General features: G+C 49.0%; 3 protein-coding genes across 3 annotated transcripts; 2 read left to right on the plus strand and 1 right to left on the minus strand.

Annotated features, from left to right (window-relative positions):
- Window positions 1–172: 172 nt before the first annotated feature.
- Window positions 173–2,402, plus strand: SERLADRAFT_453397 (uncharacterized protein; the record flags this gene model as incomplete). Its single annotated transcript, XM_007323496.1, has 6 exons — window positions 173–380; window positions 438–555; window positions 612–912; window positions 972–1,087; window positions 1,142–1,709; window positions 1,764–2,402. The coding sequence occupies 6 exons, from the start codon at window positions 173–175 to the stop codon at window positions 2,031–2,033; spliced, it is 1,581 nt and encodes a 526-aa protein (XP_007323558.1).
- A 1,575-nt stretch (window positions 2,403–3,977) lies between these two features.
- On the plus strand, window positions 3,978–6,282 carry SERLADRAFT_478813 (uncharacterized protein; the record flags this gene model as incomplete). The annotated part of the gene is made up of 3 exons (XM_007323497.1): window positions 3,978–5,017; window positions 5,073–5,673; window positions 5,728–6,282. 3 exons carry the CDS (start codon window positions 3,988–3,990, stop codon window positions 5,744–5,746), a joined length of 1,650 nt encoding a protein of 549 aa, XP_007323559.1.
- Window positions 6,283–6,327: 45 nt separating this feature from the next.
- On the minus strand, window positions 6,328–13,461 carry SERLADRAFT_453400 (DNA-directed RNA polymerase II, subunit 1; the record flags this gene model as incomplete). Its single annotated transcript, XM_007323808.1, has 15 exons — window positions 6,328–6,605; window positions 6,654–6,665; window positions 6,726–6,755; window positions 6,811–6,885; window positions 7,074–10,512; window positions 10,562–10,622; window positions 10,674–10,743; window positions 10,797–10,876; window positions 10,931–11,108; window positions 11,160–11,406; window positions 11,463–11,786; window positions 11,845–12,090; window positions 12,593–12,663; window positions 12,729–12,927; window positions 12,989–13,461. 15 exons carry the CDS (start codon window positions 13,073–13,075, stop codon window positions 6,490–6,492), a joined length of 5,235 nt encoding a protein of 1,744 aa, XP_007323870.1.
- Between the last annotated feature and the right edge of the window lie 1,871 nt (window positions 13,462–15,332).

Below are 15,332 nucleotides of genomic sequence, written 5' to 3' on the forward strand. Positions count from 1 at the left end.
CAACTCTTTCTCGCCTTAGCGCTCCCCTCAGTCACCCCGCAATCACCCTAAAAATGGACCTCTGGGCAGCTATATCATCCCACCCCCTCCTCGGCCTTTTTTCAATCCTGTTCTTGCACTCAGTAACACTTCAGCTTCCACTTCAAAGCTCATACAAAACCTCTCTACCGTTATGGGTAACCTTATCTCGCATACGAGGCAACCATATGTTCGCCCGAAAGCGTCGTGGAAACCAGCTCGGGAGACCCATGTCCGCAAGCTTTTGGAGGCGTCTCCAGGTTTGCCGGTCCCAAACCCAACCATTCCCTTCTGGACGGTGCCTCCCGCTCCCATCGCAACGCATTTACCCCTAGAATACATTCCTGCATATGCAGATATAGGTGAGCGAATCATGCTGGTATACTTAGACGGGCCCGGCTCAACATTGTCCGTCCTAGTGATCATTGGCTCCGGCATAACAGCGGCGTCTTTCGCCCGGACATTATTTGGAGAAAACGACAGTTTACATGTTGTCATGTTAGAAGCGAGAGATGCTTGCTCTGGCGCTACTGGGAGGTCAGTCATCTTCCCCACAGCACGTGCTCGGTGCGCTCACCTTTTGACGCTCAAAGAAACGGGGGACACATCAATCCACCTCTATACCACGATTATACCACTCTGAAAGGAGACTATGGAGAAGATACAGCGAAAATGATAATGAGATTCCGTCTGTCGCACCTTGCTGAGATGAAACGTGCCGCTGCTGAGGAGCACCTCACTGAAGAGTGCCAAATTCGTGAAGTAGAGACCATTGATGTCTTCTATGATCGGACACTTTTTGAGGAGGCCAAGGAAAAGCTAAATAGGTATAAGACGGATATGCCCGTAGAAGCGTCCTCTTACCGCTCGTACGAAGCTGCAGAAGGCATCCAGGTCTGTGTGATGAGCTTGTTGTCATGTTTTCCAATGTTGTCTGCTGAGACTAGTAGCAGAACTTCCATCTTTCTCCGCTCTCAGTCGGTTGCATTAGTACTGTAGCTGGCGCTGTTCACCCTTATCGTCTCGTGACGGGTGTCTTATCCCGTCTGCTCTCTGAGTATCCGAAAGAGTGAGTTTCGCAGTCATATATGTTTATTGCATCTTACGAGTCATTCTACACCAGGTTCCAGCTCTACACGCAAACGCCATGCACATCAATTACCCAGCCAACGCCTGCATCGCCATTCTATACGGTGACAACACCTCGCGGTTCGATCAAGACACCTCATATCATTCACGCCACTAATGCCTATGTTTCGCATCTCGTCACCCCTTTACGACGCATCATTGTGCCGGTATGCGAGAGCATGTCTGCCCAGCGTCCTGGCGTGACGCTGACGCCGAGTACGTTGTCTGGCGCACGCTCGTTCGTCTTCTATGGTCAGAGAGAAGGATTCGATTACCTCACGCAGCTCCCGGGCGGCGAGAACGAGCTCATGTTCGGCGCTGGCCTTGCAGGTCTCGTTGGACTGGGGAATGCTGACGACAGTATGTATAGCGTTTACAGTGCGACGCATATTTCTGGTGCGCTACCTGTGTACTTTGGTGAAAGAAATTGGGGCGCGGAGGGGGTGGCGGTGGAGGAGGGCGAGGAAGATGGTGGTGAATGGCATCAAGGCCGCGTCAAAGCCCTCTGGAGTGGGATTCTGAGCAATTCTGCCGACGGGCTCCCGTGGGTTGGTCGCCTTCCGGTGAAAGTTGCAGGACGAAAGGCACCGCCGGTGTCATCGACACCCGCTACGCAGGACGTGGTAGCGATCAAGAGGAAGGAAGACATTGTGATGGGCTCTGGACGGGTTGGGATGACTGCGAGTCCTGGAGAGTGGATCTCTGCGGGATACTCAGGGGAGGGGATGGTTCATGCGTGGATGAGCGCTAAGGCGGTTGCACATATGGTGCTGGGTACGGAAGGCGATGTGGATCTGGGAGGGTGGTTCCCTAAAGTGTTCACGGTGACGGAGAAACGGTGGAAGAGTGCCCAGAAGCGGAATGCAGTGAGGTTGGTGAGTAAGTAGCAGATGTGTGTGATCGAAGATTGGTGTGTGGATTTGTATGCTGTGTAGAATGATAGTATGTACGTGTATGATTCACACCAGGCTGTTAGAGCGAGTGACGCTCACTCCAGGTGATCAAAGTAGTGTCCGCAAATGCACTAGGGACATGATGAAACAGCAAAGACTGCGGTGTTTCACAGAATATCTCAGGCGTCAGATATATTACAGAGTATGGGGATGACGACAACAGAGCTTCCATGTCGGATGTCAACGTAAGTATGGTAAGTCTCAGGCGGTGTAGTACCAGTAGAGTAACGACTGCAAAGATTCGCGGACTTGTAGGCGACGATAAGGAGATGAAATGAAAATGCCGCATTGGGATGTGATTCTCAGTGGAGACGGCGAGGAACGTGTTGATGGCTGTTTGTGGAGTGTGGCTGGGCCATCAAAGGACGGTTGCCGAGTTTACACGCCAGTCAAGGCGTTGCTCTTCCTCGTCGTCGTCCTCGTCCCCCTCGTCGCTGGCAAGTCTTCCCTTTTTCTTTTCTTTTCTCCCCCTCCTCGTCCCCATCTTCCCCCCTTCTCCCTCTTTCTTCCGCTCCATATCCAGTCAGTCTCTTCCATCACTCATCACTTGCTTTTCATATCTCACTCGTCTTTCCCCCACTTCTCTGCTGCGCTCTTCGTCGCTCCCGTCCTTGACCCGTAAAAACTTATTTCTCTCCCAGCACGTCTTCTTTTGTTTATCTCTCCTTGCTAGTCCATGGCCGTGCTCGCTCCTCAAGACTGGCATCCTCCACGAGATCACACAATGGACCTGCCCTCGACAAACCCAAACCCTTCCGTTCCCCGCCAACGCTCTTCTCCTGTCAACGATCATTCTCCCTCCCCTTCTCCCACAACCCATCAGCTCCAGCAGCCCTACCCTTATCCTGTCCAGCAGCAGCCACAGGGCGGTTGGACTCCTTCCATCTCCGCCCAGCCTTTTTACCCGTCTTTCTACCAAAATCAGCATCAGCCCTCTTATCCTGCACACCCCCATCCCCCACATCCACAAGTCTCACAGCAGAATCCGTACTTTGATCCCTCAGCTAATGCCCAGCTCGCTCAATGGGCATATCAGCAAATGATGTTCAATGCGCAGCAGGCTCATCAGATGCAGCACATTCCTTCTCATCATTCTCCCCTCGCTCCTCAGCGCAGCCTTAGCTCCTCTGGCCCAAATACCCAACCTGACTACTTTACCCAAAATCAACTATTCAGCCCTTTTCCAAGTGGTACTCCACCTCCCCATCAGAACCATCTTCCAAACTCTTACAACGGCGTACAGCGCTCTGCTTCCTCTGACCATGCTGCACAGACTCAGTACAACGGCTTCCATCCGTATCGTCGCCCAACAAATCGTCCTGCTCACACCCCAGAGGCTGAATGGCGATCAGGGTCTCAACAGCCGCTAGGCCCCTTCCAACCTCCCTACGCACGTGGAGACGCTTCTGCTTCCTCCTCATCCATCAATTCAAGTTCTAGCAACGGCGCTGGTTCGCGCCAAAGGACAAGCAGCATCCAGGGCTCCTCCACCGGCCGTCCCGACGGCTCTAGCAGTGCTAACCCTAGTCATTCTGGCAGTGCCGGCAGTGGCCGTTCACGCGCTGGCCCACCTCAGTCCACCTCATCCAGCGATGGCCCTCGCGCTAGGACTGGCAGTGGTTCTTCCTCGACTAATGGCGCACCATCACGTCCTCACCCACATCATCGAAATCCGTCTTCATCCTCGACCTCAACGTCTTCGGGTGCACCCAGGCCGTCTGCCTCCACGAACAACTCCGCTAGTACGACATCTTCGCATAACAACCCCGCCGCTCGTCCTGCGCGGCCTTCACCTCTATCGCAAGGAAACTTCACTGCCGCTGAGAAGCGCATGTCCAGGGACGATAGCGATCTTCCACCCATGCATGAACCCTCCTCAGGCACCTCCATGCGTAGTGGCGGCCTCAAGGGCCGGTTTCGTCGGGCCCTGTCGCTCAATGCGGCTGCTGCACTGGAAGAGGAAACTGACAAGGATGATATCTCAATCAAGGCTAGCTCTTCCCGTAAGGTACATCCGATTAACAAAGATGGAGCGAAAATTGGCTCGAGCGGTGGCGCCGTCTCTGATGGCGCAGACACCGTAGATGCTGCATCGACCACAGCACCAGTCAAGAAAAAATCCCGCGCTGCCTCCTTGTTCAACTCTCGTCTTAATGCTTCCACCGATAACATTTCTCTTTCCTCTACCGTTTCCTCTGCATCTGTCATGATCCGTAAACTCGGATCCATAGGCAAACTTGCAAGACGCAATTCGCTTGCTGGGATAACATCCTTGTTCAAAGACAAGAAGGAGAAGGAAGGAGAACCCAGTGGAAGTAAAAAGAAGAAAAAGAGCGGAAAGGGAGACGTCGTCGAGCCCAGTGTCTCGCATGCCATTGTTGAACTTGACCGGTCAAGTGATTGGAGTGGCCCCGAGATGAGCGGCTTGAGTCCTGCCGCCAAATTGGCGAGGCAACATACGCTCAAGAGCAATGCCGAAGCGGCTGCCAAGGCGAAGGCTCAACAGGAAGCTGCTGCAGCTGCCGCCGCCGCACAGAAACAAGCGCCCCCCAACGGCGCACCGGTTCCTGCGACGTGGGAGAAAAATACTACGACAAGGAGTGAAGTATCTCCCGTCAAGGCTGGGGGACAGTCGCGAGTGAATGAGGATGGCACCAAGGTGATTGTTGAAGATGATGATTCCGCGAGTGGGGATGATCATCATTATCCTCATCAGCTGCCTGAACAAAGCTTCATATCCGATGGATGGGATGATGATGAAACTTGGGGTCAGGAGGAAGAAGAGGAAGACGTGACTATCCGAGTGGGCTTGGAGAAGACTGGCCTTGGTGACGACGACGACGAAAATCTCGAATGGGGTGCGAACATTCGACGAAGCGTCGAAAGAACGAAGGTACCCGCAAAGGGCATTCTCAAAGGTGAGTTATTCGATATTCTTGTAGAGCAGCCTTTCGTGTCTTACATCTATTCTAGGTGCTGAGAAGTACGATCAGCAAACGTACCTCACTGACCAGTCTAACAACCCTGCTTACAACAACCGCGTACGATCCAACTCGTATACCACGCATACCGGGCAGCCATCAGAGCTGGGTCCTCTTGCCCGTATACCCTCTCCTGATCCGGACCATATAGATGGCCTTCACAGACATCCTTCCCATTCTTCATCCCATTCCAATTCAGGAGGCATAAAAGCCTCACTTCTTCCTCCCCTTGAGCTGGGTTCATCCAGCATCCTTGGCGTAGATTCGCCCAAGGAAAGCGATTCAGGACGATCATCACCTCATCCACCAGAAAGAAGCATGTTCAATCACCCGAACTCTTCCGCTCCTGCGTTGTCGACGATCATCTCGTCGCCACCGACTCTCACTCATCGATCAGCAACTACGCCTGCGAAACGTCTGACATTTGCCAATAACTTGTCTGTGTACGACACGTTCCCACCGAGCGTTTATGATCGTAGGAGTGAGCCTGCAACGTGGAGTCGCTTGACCCCTGCTTTGGCTCAGCGGATCAAGGAAGAACTCAATTCATATAAGATGGAGGAGATGGAAGTGCATGCGTCTAGTAGAATGCAGTATGTTCCACGTTTTGTTTTCTCTCTTCAAGAGCTAATGCTACTTCCCTTCAGCACGCAGTTCTTCATCTGATGAACATGTTCTCTCTTTTTCTTTTGTTTTTTCTTACGGTTATCGACGTTTACCCTTTTAAGGCCAGTTCATTGGCGATTTTTGTCACAATTCCCCTACCTCCTTACACCCATCATTGTTTCTCCTGATCTATAACTCAAGGTTTTTTTCTGCCCCGCAATACTAAGCAGCGCTGCAAACTTCCCCCCTTTATAAGCGTTCGGAACAAGTATCCACTAGCTTCCAATTCAAGAAAGATATACCCTCACATGTAATAGTATTGCGCTATGGTTTTCCTCTGCCATTGACGCTATCTACATATTTGTACGCTGTGTCGTACTCTGCTGATCCCACTCATTTGCAAATATCGCACCATCTTGGACGGACTTCTATTCACACAAAAGGGTATCTGCTTATACGACAGCTAACCTCCACGTTTAGTATACTTTCTCTATGCTTCTTTTTTATATATTCCTGCAAGCGTCCTGTCTTCTCCATCAATTCTTCATTATTTCATGTACCACAATATTAGATTCGTTGAAAAAAAAATGAAATGCATACTTTTGTGCTGTTTCTTAATCAACTCTCAATGTCAAAGGCAACTAAAAATCATATCTAGCTTGTATAGTAAGGTTGCATTTATTCTACATGATGATGTTTGACAGGAAAGCTAGATATATATTTACGCGAGGAAGGCTTGACCGACCAAATAAAAAAAAGGGGCAGATGCGAAATGACATCATACCAAGCGCAAGATAATGGCATCAGTCCCATGATGGAGAAGTGCTGTACGAATGGCTCCGATTGGCTGTTCCGTTTTGAGCAGGACTCGAAGGTGACCATTGGGGCGACGTTGGGCTATATGCGGGAGAAGCGGGAGCTATAAAATGGTTAGCAACAGCGTGAGTATAGTTTCGTGTATACTTACAGTATGCTGGAGCTATAACACACACATACACGTTTAGCAAAGTAACGAACGAATATACAAATTTTAACTTACAAGCAGGGGAATACGTTGGTGATGTGGGAGCTGAAGTAGCATAAACGTTTAAGCAGAAACTTCGCAAAACATTCCATAAACTTACAATATTTGGGCGAAGATGGCGACGTCGGAGACGTTGGAGAATACTTCGGCGAGGATGGAGACATTTGCGCAGGGGCTGTCGAAAATAATTAAGTAAACACGCCAAAGGATGAAAAACTTTTCACTTACAAGCTATATAAGTGACAAGAGTGAAATATGTTCAGCAATTGATTAGAAGTACAGAAATAAAACTTACTCGGAGAATCTGCAGATAGTAGTTTTAATGTCAATTTTATGTCAAGATGCGAGGCAGATACGACATACATCGTGGCGAAGCCGGACTGAATGAAGGACTCGTTGGCGAGTATCGCGGCGACGTTGGGCTGAAAGATGGAGACTGAGGGCTGTACCGTGGGGATGTCGGAGAAAATGAAGGTGACGTTGGAGAATAACGCGGACTAGTAGGTGAATAACCTGGCGACGTAAGATTAAGAGCTGGGGACGTCGGCGAGTATGTAGGAGACGTTGGTCCGCGAGCACGGTCGTAGAAAGGCGAAGTGGCATAAGGCGATGTCCCAAAGGGCGACGTAGCCCCACCGAACGGTGATTGGGGAACATAAGGCGACGTCGGAGAATACACATTGGGGGAACTGGGGCTGTACCCGGGACCTGCTGGAGACATGCCTCCAGCTCCAACCGGACTCTGACCATATCCAAGGAAAGAGAAATTGGCAGGGTCTTCACCACCGTTCACAGCAAGCGGCGAGAACGCAGCTGACTCTCCCTTAAAATTACCTTCAGACCATGCTGGCGAGTTCGTATCGTAAGGTGTCATCGCGACTTGTCCGGGAGTCATACCGCCATCAGCATGAGCAGCCAACATATTCTGTACTGGTAGACGATGATCGACGATAGCATCCTTCAACATGTCGATGTCAAGTGCGACTTCGAATGCACCAGTACCCATGGGCGCCATCTGACCGAACATCACGTTTTCTGCAATGCCGTGACAGTCGTCCTTCTCTCCCACTGCGGCCGCTTCCATCAGAATTTCAACCGTTTCCTCAAAGGAACACCTCATCAAAGCTCCAGTATCAGCTCGATTTATACCATGTCGAGTAATTGCCATGAGTGTCCCGCGATGAGTCATGAGATCGCAGAGAAGAGCAAGATGGCGGTAATTGACGTAAGAACTTTCAAACTCGATGACGCCACGCAACTCTTTCATGATAGCAGCGCGAGCCGCCTCGATACCCAGTACGTTGAAGACCTCCACGCAACTATTAGAGTACGTCCGTCGGAAGTCAACGCCATCTATACACATAACAGTCTTGAGATTAACACCATCCGTTTCGAGCACCCATTCCTTCTTCGATTTTATGCTACCTTCATCGTTGAAGTATACCTTGTCGTGTTGGAGCAAGAAGACTCGTTCGATGTCTTTGACTCCACGCAAGCTGACAGAGTTCAACATGGTGTTTTCCAACTGACGAAGGAATATATCCTCCTCGATTGACCCCAGGCCGTCATCATCCTCTTTATCACCACCACCCAAGACACGGCAACGAATGATAAGCTTCTCGGAGTTGTCTTCACTCCAGATAACAAAGAGATCAGTTTTAAAGCTCTCTGCGATCCGACCAGCGACGTAGGACATGGTGAGTTTGCGATCAATCATTTTCGCTCGATCTAATTCGAGACGCAGGAGCCAAGGCGACTGTAAATGCAACTTGGACTCGATCTCCTCGTCGGGAATGGCAAAGAACGATTCGACGAAAACAGAATCCTCTTCGATAATAGTCGAGCTAGGGTCTGGATCATACCAAATCTCTACAGCTGCTGTGACGGTCCGCAAAGACGTGTACGCGAGTTCCTGTTGAACGTTCTTCGCGAGCATTCCACTTACTTCTTCAGCAATGTCAGACTCGAGATAGACGGATAAGGACGGCGTTTTGATATTGGTGGCGACGTTGATGATTTCCTTTAGACGAGGAACACCGAGCGTAACATTTTTACTGGACACACCAGCATAATGGAACGTATTCAGCGTCATCTGGGTAGCTGGTTCACCAATCGACTGAGCAGCCAGTGTCCCACACATCTCTCCAGGGTTGACCAAAGACTGATTGAATTTAGCCTCTACTTCACCCAAGACCCACTCAAATGCTTCCCGGTTAAGATGGAATTGTTCGAGAACACGGCGAGACGCAAACGTAGCGCGAACATGCATACGGAATGTCAGCGACGCATTTTCCTGAGCCTCTTTACTCAAAGAATCATCACCGCGTACAACAACCAGCCTATTTGAGAGTTGTTGCAGAGATTCAATGATATATGCAGGCTCAAGATCGCTTGGTTTCCGTCTGTCAATGTGGAAGATTTGGATTGCGTTCTGAACGATGCGCTGCAGATTAACTGGCAGATAATGGGGTGTCGTTGCATCCGCGCGGGGGAATATGAACGAGCGTAGGACGCCTCGATCCTCCAGAAGCTGCGTAAACTCCTCGTCCAATTTGGCTTGTAATTCGAGTGAGCTGTCGTCGAGACCAACTTGCAGAACACCTGGTAGGAAGCCTCCAGCTGGATCTGTAACGTCGACACGGTAATTATGTTCAAATTCCTTGTCGCTCAGGGCGAACGTATCGATTTTCTGCCGCTCAATGAATGCGCCGTCCATGCCATCCTCGCCATAGACGAACTGCACTAGGTCACCTAGTGAATTGCGGACAGTCCCGTCATAGCACACCATCACATCCTCCAGTGCTTTAACCAAACGACGCTGAATGTAACCTGTCTCAGCCGTTTTCACAGCGGTATCAATGAGACCCTCCCGTCCAGCCATGGCATGGAAAAAAAATTCCTGTGGCGTCAATCCTCGCAAATAAGAATTTTCGACAAAGCCACGGGCCTCGGGACTGAAATCATCTTTGGTGAAATGAGGCAGGGTACGATGACGGAATCCGAAAGGGATGCGACGACCCTCGACACTCTGCTGGCCCACGCAAACCGACATCTGTGAGATGTTGATAAATGATCCTTTCGACCCAGCGACCACCATTTGCTTGACATTATTATCCTCCTTTAAACTCTTTTGCGCATATTGACCACAATCGTCACGTGCAAGATTGAGCTCCCTCTGGACCTTGCTTTCAAAAGACTCTCGAATTGTCATACCGGGAGCCGCTTTGAGTCGATCGTGAGTAGCGTCATCAATGATACCCGCTACCTTGACCTTCTGAGAGCTGATCTGCTGAGTGATGTAAGACATAGTCTTGGTATCCGCGATAGTGTCGCCGATGCCGATGCTGAAGCCATTATGGAAGAGCCAGAAGTTGACAACCATCTGAATCCCAGTGAAGATTTGCCGTGTGGCATCTGGGCCCTTTTCACGAAAGACAACATGAACAAGGCCTCCTTGGGATGCTCCAACAGTCTTCTTCTCGACAATGCCAAAAACAATTTCACCATTTTCGATTAGCATGCCATCATCAAACACGGGGTTCGATGACTTGGGCTCAGGGGCACGATGAATGTTGATACCACGCGGGATGACCATGCTGAGAATCTGCTTCCCTGTCCAAAGAGGTTTCGGTTTTATTATCGAGGGTATTGGCACATTCCCGTCCCAATCCGGTACCCAAAGGAGTATATTCTGGACTTGGTTCCAGTCGAGGAAAGTGTCCCTGAGCGTGAATTTTCTGATACCACACAGGGTGTCCTGTACTATACCCATGACAGGCTTATTTGCTTGCGGCGAAATAATCTACAACAAAATTAATAACCCACAGACATCATAAACCAATTAGACGAACCTGTCGTGGCACCCAAGCTATCTGACTCAGTTCTGCGCGAGTTTCTTCACTCTGAGGTACGCTGATAGAGGATGTAGTTGTGATCAATTTATTCGCTAGTTAAGGTACTCACTGCATGTTCATCTCGTCACCATCGAAATCGGCGTTGTACGGAGGTGTAACAGATAAATTTAGGCGGAATGCTAAAGATAACCATTTAGAATTCACGCGCACATCACATCAAAAAAAAACTGACTTGAATAGGGCATGAGCTTCACTCTATGGCTCATCATACTCATTTTGTGCAGACTAGGCTGCCGGTTGAACAATACAAAGCTGCTCGGGATGGTCAATATTGCGCTTCAATCGTGAATACGAAGTATTTCTTACTCTCCATCTTTGAGATGCCGCTCTACTATCCAACCATACTGCAGAAAAGCATCGGCGCGCTTATTATAACGCAAGTCGATACGTTCGCCTGTGTCTCGCACAACATATCTAGCCCCTGGATATGCTGTAGGCCCATTGCGCACCAGCTCCTGCAAGTATGCAATGTTGTAAGGAGTGACTGAAAGAAAGTGATTAACTTATTGGTGGTCAGAATAGCGTGGTAGCGTACCTCGTTCAGGATAGGTCAAATTCATGGCTATACTTCTAGGTACTCCGACTTCATCAAGTTCAAGATTAGGGTCACCGGTGATGACCGTACGGGCTGAAAAGTCCACACGCTTTCCCATGAGATTACCACGAAGACGGCCTTCTTTACCCTTCAACCTCGCGCGAATAGCTTTTACAGGTCGACCTGACTTTTGCAATGCCTGAGGAATGCCAGCAATGTCGTTGTCCATATAGGTAGCGACATGGAACTGAACGGCATGAAATTGGTAAAGTACGGTTCACACGAATCTTAGTAATAACATACCTGAAGTAGTTGTTCGAACTCTGTGATGACATGTGCAGGAGCACCCTCTTGTTCGCATCTGCGAACGTTGACCGATGCCTTGATGATATCGCCAAGTTTGTATGTCAAATCATCCTCACTTCTCATGGCACCACCATCGACGGCGATGCTCGGACGAACAGGGGGTGGGGGAACTGGCATGACGGTGAGAATCATCCACTCTGGGCGTGCGTACTCGTCTGACAGGCCGATAAGATGTAGATCAGAATCTGACATTTTCTTGAATGTGGTGTAGACCTCGGATGGTGTGAACAGCCGCTTATCAGGTTGTAACGACTTCACTTCCTATCCGCGGAAAGACAAGGTCAATGCGAATGCTCGTCAACAACGACGTGCTACAAACCTCATCGTCGTCCTTTGGCTTTTTATATTGTACAAAAAGTTTTAGTCCTTCTTTCCTAACGAGCGGCTGTTGATGACCACAACCGCCATGGCCTTTCTTCGGCTCATCGTTCTCAGCTCCTTCACCTTCTTCCTTCGGTTCATCAGTCTCGCAGGTCATTTTTGTCTTGCAGTGCGCCCAGACAACGGCCATTCTAGCCTTGGGATCACGGACGTGCCGGATCTTGTCTGCGAAACTGGGATCCGACTTTATCATCGGGAAATGATTCATCATTTCGAAAATAACGATAGTCACATATAGAATAAAGCAGTCAGCAACAACATTAACAACGAAACGCCAAAAACATAATTCTTAATAAGAATCTCAAAACACAGGGGGCAGTGAATATTCGAGTCACAAGTGCTGGCTAAAGATTAACCCCCTTTCTGCGTTACAGAGAAGGTCATCAAGCCTTGTATATCATGATTATGCCTTAAGCACAATCTGCTTCCTTTTTTTTCGCACTCCTCGTTCAGCCCCCATTTCACCGCGCACCTCGTGTCCCCCCAGTTCTGAGCGTCTACAATGGCTCGCGCGGCGATCAAGCGACCGAAAACGCGCGCAAGCCACGCTGTGAACGGGAGAACGCCTCGCTTGTCGAGATACTAACGTGGTGCGGGTTTGGGGTTCTCCATGGGATGTGGAGAGAGCCCCCAGAAAATTGGGATGTGGGGTGCAAAACGAGTAGAGGAAACTAAACGCGACTCACGATGTCAGCTTTTAGCTTCCCGCAATTAACGCATATACACTCCAGAATCTTCTTCACTTTTACGATGAACCCTAAACAAAAAATAAAATAGGACATTGGTGTTCGCACACTATAATAAAAAAACGTGCAAGCTCACCTGGATGAAAAACTGGCCTAGCAAGCTCGATATGGCCAAAATGACCTGGACACTCTGACATTCCCTCACCACAAGTTTGGCATTTGAAGTTACGGTCTATAGTACCCATACGAGGATCCATAAGGCCCCCAAGTTTAGGCTTATGCGTAGCTTCGTCCATCACTTCGGGATGCTCGATTTTTGCCACAGAGTACGCTTTCTGTGGAAAATGATCGCTTTATAAGCTACGAATGTGGAGTCATAATGTCATCGCCACTCACAATTTCCTCAGGTGACAATATACCAAACTGCACTTCCTTGACCTTGCGGATAGGAGCCGCAGAATACGCAAATTGATGACCAAGCATGACTGAAGAAAGATAGACAACGAGTTGAAAATGAGGTGAACGGTTGAACAGTCAAATTGGTGAAAACAAGGGGAAAAGTCGTGAAAAAAGTGTCCAGATGAGTATTAGGGCGAATTCGTAAGGATAATAAGCCTTCAGGTGCTTCTAAACCTGTTTTGAGCAGCTTTTTGAGGACTGATGGGTGCCAGGCCTTGAGACACAAAATGTTATAAAAACCGAGTTTTCCAAGAGTTCGCGGTCCAAGAATCCACAAGAATCCCGGGACAATAGCCAACAACAGTAAGACCGTCGAATAGTGCTGCCTCAGAGTGCAGAATACACAGATAGAGTCGGCCTCAGAGTATCTTGGAGGATAACGAGGTGGTTGTTGAGGACAACCTGTGAATGAGTCGCACGTTGGAACTCCGCCCCAATTGACCCGCGTCCGGCTCCGCCTACATTGCGTCACAATAGGTGACTTTGTCACGCAGTCAAATTTATTAATAATAATAATAAAACCATTTCTTTCATAACAATATAGAGTACTGCTCAAATATTGCTACAACATTCGCATATCATTCCAGAAATCAAAATGTGTTATAATCAGTCTATTTGAATCCTCTGAGCTTGCTGATCTGGTCGCAGAAACCGATGAGACCTCCTTGTAATAACGGGAATATTTAAGATCGGAGTTTGTATAAGCTTGGTCAGTGGGACTTGTCACAACCAGTGCCGCAGTTTGGTGCAACTTGCATCGCAGTATATATACACCTCAACGCTCTCTTACGCTGTCTACTAACGATGGCTTCGATAAGTTCCTGGTTGTGGGGAAGCTCGCAGTTGGATGAGGCTGTTGGTAAGTGTGGTCATTTCCTTTCTGCACAATTCTAACCATTCTCATATTTCGTCATCGCGTAGACAAGGCCACCTCAGAACTCATTCCAACTGGTTCAGAGGATGTTGCATTAAATCTCGAAATATGTGATCAGATTCGCTCCAAGTCAGTGCCAGCTAAAGACGCCATGCGTGCTCTGAAACGCAGACTAAATCACAAGAATCCAAACGTGCAGCTTTTGGCTCTGGGTGTATGTACAATTACTTTGTTGCCTCGTTTCAATTTGCATTGACCTGTCCTGGGAATAATAGCTCGCTGATGTTTGCGTCAAGAATGGCGGCGATCTTTTCTTGAATGAGGTCGCTTCAAGAGAGTTTATAGATAATCTCGTCTCGATACTCAAGGTCCCCGGTCTCAACCCTCAGGTCAAGAATGAGATCTTGAAAATAATTCAGAATTGGGCTCTTGCCTTTGAAGGGAGGGCTAGTCTTGGCTATGTTGGCCAAGTTTACAAATCCCTCAAAACTGAAGGTAGCTATCGCGCTAGTTCTTGTACCACTTTGTCTTTAGTTATTAATACCTTCTCCTTTTTATTTTTTAAAAGGATACGATTTCCCACCGAAAGATCTTGCCCTGGCTAATTCAGCGATGGTAGATACCTCGACAGCCCCGGAATGGATTGATTCTGAAGTATGTCTCCGGTGTCGCACCGCCTTCAGTTTTACGAATCGTAAACACCATTGCCGTAACTGTGGTCAAGTCTTTGACCAGCAGTGTTCGTCTAAGGTTATGCCGTTACCACATTTCGGTATAACTCAGTCAGTCAGGGTTTGTGATGGATGTCATTCAAAGCTGACAAAGAAGGTGGAAAAGACGTGAGTATCCTTTGTGTAATTTCTTCGATACTTACGCCTCATATCTACTTGAGTCACAATGCAGACAGGCCTCACCGCCACTCTGCAAGCATGTATAGTTCTCGTCATAGGAGTGCCCGTGATCTTGCAGATGCTGAACTTCAACGTGCAATCCAACTTTCTCTGGAAGAGGTCGGCGCCGCACATGGAAATAGAAGGCCAGGCTATGTGCCTGCTCAACCTGCTCCATCATCATGGCAAGTTTCTGAGCCCCCGCTTGTCGATCGTAACACTCGTCCAGGCCATGACTCTTCCGAGGTAGATGAAGATGACCCGGATCTGAGGGCTGCAATAGAAGCCAGTCTTCGCGAAGCAAACGCGCCAAAGCCCAGCGCTCCTATCATAGTTCAGCCACCACCTGAACCAGCTCAGCCCTCTTATGGAAATGTAGGGTATTCTCAATCTTACCCGCCAACAGTAACCCCCACGCCATCCGCCCCCAAATTGCCCAACTATGACTTAGAACCTCTCGAATCAGATGCAATCCTTACGTTCAGTCAAACTGTAGAACAAGTCCATGCCCAAGGAG

Source organism: Serpula lacrymans (genome assembly GCF_000218685.1).
Source record: "Serpula lacrymans var. lacrymans S7.9 unplaced genomic scaffold SERLAscaffold_16, whole genome shotgun sequence".
Classification (NCBI taxonomy): Eukaryota; Fungi; Basidiomycota; class Agaricomycetes; order Boletales; family Serpulaceae; genus Serpula; species Serpula lacrymans.